The following is a 5,108-nucleotide window of genomic DNA, read 5'->3' as shown; positions in this document are numbered from 1 at the left end:
ATCCTGATGCTTTAGCTTCATCATCCTGATGCTTTAGCTTCATCATCCTGATGCTTTAGCTTCATCATCCTGATGCTTTAGCTTCATCATCCTGGCTCTTGCATAAACTGTTGGTTAAAACCTGTTTGGAGGAAGGAGGACAGTGGTGGTAAAATAAACATCAAACAATACACCGGACCGGACCGAACTGGACCGGACCGAGTCCAGCTGGACATGAGCAGAAACAGAAGCTGCTCCTGAACAAAGATGGACTCCGACAGCACAGAGATGCTTTCAGTTTTATTCTCAACATGGGACAGCAAACAGGTGTGACCTTTGACCCCGGTCCTTCAGAGGTCTGTTCAGTAGATCAGCAACGGGGCGAGAACAAGGAGGAATAAATTAAAACCCACAACAGCTTGTCAGGTAAAAAACTAAATTCAGTCAGAAAATTAAATGAGGAAAAGAAAAAAATTAAAGCTTCAAACTTGACAACAAAACTAGAAGCTTCAAATAAAAACCATAAAAAGTTAGAAAATGTTCAGACTGTTTTTGGTTTGTTTCTTTCTCACTGTGCTTCTGTGGCGCCACAAACAAACCTCCACACACACACACACGCACACACACACACACACACTCTCTGTACAACAATCAGCTCAGCCTTCAGTATTTACACCAGAAATCGGTTCTGTCTCTTTAAACGTCCTCAGCCTGTCACAGAGAGGTGGGCGGAGTCAATCGTAGGCTCCGCCTCTGACTCTGCCAGGGCCAATCAGCAGCTGCTGTTCTTGAACTCTCCGTTCTCAGTGATGGACAGCTTGGTGGGGTTGCTCGGCGACAGGCCGTTGCGGACGCTGGGCGCGCTGTATCGCTCCTTCACCTGCGTCAGCGCCGCCATCAGCCGAGAGTTCGCCGCGTCCAGGGAGTCGATCCGCTTCTCCTGATTGGAGAGAGACAGGAAGGGGGAGGGGCTAGAAGTCAGATTCACACTGGTGACTTTCAAAATAAAGGTTTGTGAGGGGTTGATGATAAATGCCATTGGGTTAAAACCACACAGTCCATCTGAGCGGAGGAACAAACCTAAGACTCAACAGGTTGTAAAGCTTAAATGAAACTTTAAATGTGAACCTTTTACACCCTCAGTAACGATAACTGGAGGACCGGTGCTGTGGTTCTGACCCGACAGCTGCAGCCTGAAGGCAGCAGCCAATAAAACAGCCAAGAAGCTGAAACATGACATGAGGCTGAAGCTGCAGCTCTGAGGTTTCCTCCTCCTCCTCCTCCTCCTCCTCCTCCTCCTCCTCCTCGCTGCTGTCGCCTCGCTTCCACTGAGGAGGAGAAGCTCTGTGGGTCAGGGGTCAGGGGTGTGGGGGTCAGCAGCCAAACTGAAGACAAACACGCCAACACGCCTGCATCACGGAGAACCTGCTGCCCACTGCAGACCACAGAAACACGACTTCACTGATTATGGATAATCAGACACCGGATCAGAACCACACTGATGGGTTCACTGGACCAAAGGGCCCAGACTGAAACACTGCAGGGTTCAGATGACACAGTTTGATGGAAACATCATTAAATATGTTTGTAATAAAGCATAAAGAAGAATTTCAGTGACGGCCAAAGCAAGAATAGGAAATGACATCATCCACTGATTGAGCCATATCTATATGAATAAATCTACATTATGATCACCAGCAGCACTGCAGGAAAGAGGCGCCAGTCAAACATGAAGATGTTTTATAATCTGGAATAATCTGGAATAATCTGGTCCCAAAACATCTTCAGGGAATGTTTCATGCCGGGGCTAAACTGAAAATAAAATCATCTGAACTATGAGGAGATTTTATGTTTGATAATCAGCATTAAACTGAGAAAACACATCAAATAGTTTTTGGTTATGAATGAACATGTTTCATCTGCTCTCTTGTTTTTAAACCTGTTTGAAATAAATAAATAAATAAAGGAGATTTTACTGAGGACACTTTGCTATGAATAATTAAATATATTAATTAATGTGGGATTAACTTTAACTTGTTAAAACTTTAACTTTTAACACCATCATATTTATGCAGAGCTGCAGTGAGAGACGACCCAACAGGGTTCATCTTCCTGGTTGCTATGGTGATTCCCTCCTGTCCTGAATCCTGCAGCATCACTGTTTCCATGAGTGAAACTATCAGAACGATAACCAGGTCCAGTAAAGACCCGAGTCTGATGGACCAAAACCGGACCAAAGTTCTGTTGGGAGAGAATCAACCAGAAACATTTTAAATGTCATTAATTATTTCAATCATCAGGTCAAAGTCAGTTTGTTCTGCAGCTGCTGCTCAGGTTTACTGGTTTATTCCCAGCAGGAAAACCAGCAACAGCGCCCCCTGCAGTCAGGTCACAGTCCAGCCTGCAGCCCTCAGTCAGGACTGAGACCTGCTCTGTGTCTGAACTCATGAATCAGAGCATGAAATCCCAGCATGAGGCTCGTCTGAGCTCTCTGATTGGCTGGCTGCGCTCTGGAGGCGTGTTGGCGTTCAGCGGTGAACGTGTTAAATCAAAACCAGTCAAAAAGAAACGGCGTGGTGGAGGTGGAGGGGGCGGAGCTACAGTTACTTGCCTGGTTGGTTTATTTCACCTCCGTTACTGACCTGAAATCAGTGAAGAGACGTGAGAAGGAACCTAAACGCCACCTGCTGGTCATGTGATGCAGCAGCTGCTTCATGACCTGACTGGCTTCAGCACCTGGTGATGATGATGATGATGGTGTTTCTGTACCTGAGCGTCGATGATCTTCTGCTTGGCTTCGATCACCGCCTGCATCTCTGCGTGGTCCCTCTTCAGCTCCTCCTCCACCGCCATCAGCCTGCAGGAACAACCCAGCATGACTCTGCACTGCTTCTCATCCAGGTGTGCTGCTCAGGTGAGGCTGTACCTGCAGATGATGCTCTTCATCTGGCCGTCCTTCTCCTCCTGCTGCCTCCGCAGACGCTCCTCGCTGTCCTCCAGGCGGTTCTTATACTCCAGCAGGAGCTTCTGCATCTGCTGCTCCTGAGCCAGCAGTCGCCGCTCGTACTCCTCCAGACGGCGGCCCGACACGCGCAGACGCTCCTTCAGCCGGGAGATCTCCAGCTCGTACTGCAGACCAGTAACAGACCAGTTGGAGATCAGAGACCAGTAACAGACCAGTTAGAGATCAGAGACCAGTAACAGACCAGTAACAGACCAGTTGGAGACCAGTAACAGACCAGTTAAAGACCAGTAACAGACCAGTTAGAGACCAGTAACAGACCAGTTAGAGACCAGTTAGAGACCAGTAACAGACCAGTTAAAGACCAGTAACAGACCAGTAACAGACCAGTAACAGACCAGTTAGAGACCAGTAACAGACCAGTTAAAGACCAGTAACAGACCAGTAACAGACCAGTAACAGACCAGTTAAAGACCAGTAACAGACCAGTGACAGACCAGTAACAGACCAGTAACAGACCAGTTACCTTCTCCGTGTTCCGGCCTCCCTCTCTGCTCCTCTCTCCTTCCTCCTCCTCCTCATACTGGCCGTTGTTGAGGACCCACGCCGCCGTCCTCTCCACCGGAGACATGGCCGCCGCCTCCACTGGCGTTCCCACCTGGATACAGATAGTGACATCATCACAGGCCCTCAGCCAATCAGAGAGCTGTAAAGTTGTGCCATTACTTTATCCAGGTGAACAGAAACTAACTGAAGTTATTGTCTTTGCACCTCAAAGGAACGAACTGGAGCTTCAGTTGTTACAGCTGGAAACTACAGATCAGGCTGAAACCTGGCAGTAGTGACGACCTTTGACCTGAACCTTCAGAGCCACATAAAGGCAGTTACAAAGTTGGCCTTCTGTCACCAGAACATTTCCAGGGTTAACCCTCCCGCGGTCTTGAGAGATACGGTTGCACTGATGCGCTTTTATGAGGATTTTTTTGTATGGTTTTGGGAACTGACGGTCTGACGGAACCTCCACCTGCCAGCTGTCCGACCGTAACATCTGCTGCGCTCCTGCTGAGCGTCGAACTGCCTAAAATCAACCCCTTGCTGGAATGTGCTACTCAGATAAACGAGACTCCATACCTGAGGCGACTGCTTGGCGGCGCTCCTGGAGGGCGGAGTCACGTTCTCCAGGGCGCTGGTGGACGGCTGGCGGTTGGAGGGCGTTGGCTCGGTGTTGGCGCTGCTGCTGCTTCGCAGCGAAGCGCTCTGAGGCTGAGAGCGCGGCGTCCTGGCCCCGCCCCCTCCGCGGCTCTGCTGTTCAACCTTGACGATGTGGGCGGTGCCCGCCGTGGCAGTCTGGCGGGGGATGGCCACAGCAGTGGCGGCGCCCAGCGGCAGGTCGGGCGGCGGGTGGCGGCGTGGGGTGGAGCACTCTTCGCTCTGGGTGCTCCGCCTGCTGCCGACCTCGTCCAGGCTGCTGTTGGATGCCACGCGACCTTTGCCCCCCACCTGGCTGCCGAAGTCGTCCGAGTGGCTGTGGCTGTTGTGCGAGCTCTCGGTGCTCAGGTTGTCGGAGCTGGAGTCGTGCTGCAGGGACTGGGCGGAGCGAGCGGACAGGCTGTGGGCGGCGTTGCTCAGGTGGTAGACGGGGTTCTGGAAGGACAGCGGCTGCAGGCTGCGCTGCTGGCTGAGCGACGGTGGCAGCGGACGCCTCACCTGCGGCGCGCTCTGCGGCTGGCCGTCTCTGGATGGGGCTTTGGATTGGTGCGTCGCCGGCTGAGGGGTCACCGGGTTGGAGTGGGGGTAAGTCACTGGGGGCGGGGCGGGGCCTATAGACGCCTGAGAGCCTACCCTGCTGAGGCGGGGAGGGGCCTCGTGGGGCACTGGGGGCCCTTTGGGGCCATGAAGGCTCTCAGAGTCCTGGAGGTCCACCAGAGAGACGCTGCGGCCGTTGGGCAGCAGGCCGTCCCGCTCCTCCTGATCCGAGAAGGCGGTGTGGGCAGAGGGATGCTGCTGAGCCAGCAGGGGGCGCTGGCTCCGACCGTAAGCCTCGGTCTGCTCACCGACCGGAGACTGAAGGCTGCGGCTGCAGGAAGTCACAGAAACACCGACGTTAGAGACAGAACACAGCCTCCTCCTGTCTAATGATTGCTGGCATTTTTAATACATTTTATTC

General features: G+C 52.2%; 1 protein-coding gene across 10 annotated transcripts in view; it reads right to left on the bottom strand.

The window, feature by feature from the left end:
- Nucleotides 1-266: 266 nt before the first annotated feature.
- Nucleotides 267-5,108, bottom strand: part of rasal2 (RAS protein activator like 2) — an 83,789-nt gene continuing 78,947 nt past the window's right edge. For 8 of the 10 annotated variants that reach the window (XM_015054940.1, XM_015054933.1, XM_015054938.1 and 5 more), the window contains 5 exons: nucleotides 4,073-5,018; nucleotides 3,468-3,599; nucleotides 2,906-3,108; nucleotides 2,749-2,836; nucleotides 267-919 (listed from right to left, as the gene is read on the bottom strand). In XM_015054940.1, coding sequence (XP_014910426.1) covers nucleotides 752-919; nucleotides 2,749-2,836; nucleotides 2,906-3,108; nucleotides 3,468-3,599; nucleotides 4,073-5,018 — 1,537 coding nt within the window. In that variant the 3' untranslated portion in view covers nucleotides 267-751. Of the gene's footprint in view, nucleotides 920-2,590; nucleotides 2,622-2,748; nucleotides 2,837-2,905; nucleotides 3,109-3,467; nucleotides 3,600-4,072; nucleotides 5,019-5,108 lie in introns of all 10 variants that reach the window. The other 2 variants (XM_015054934.1, XM_015054937.1) reach the window with 2 other exon arrangements.

Source organism: Poecilia latipinna, unplaced genomic scaffold (assembly GCF_001443285.1).
Source record: "Poecilia latipinna isolate Pla-1442-1.1 unplaced genomic scaffold, P_latipinna-1.0 Scaffold1287, whole genome shotgun sequence".
In the NCBI taxonomy this organism is placed as follows: Eukaryota; Metazoa; Chordata; class Actinopteri; order Cyprinodontiformes; family Poeciliidae; genus Poecilia; species Poecilia latipinna.
This window is presented reverse-complemented; position numbering and strand designations above follow the sequence as displayed.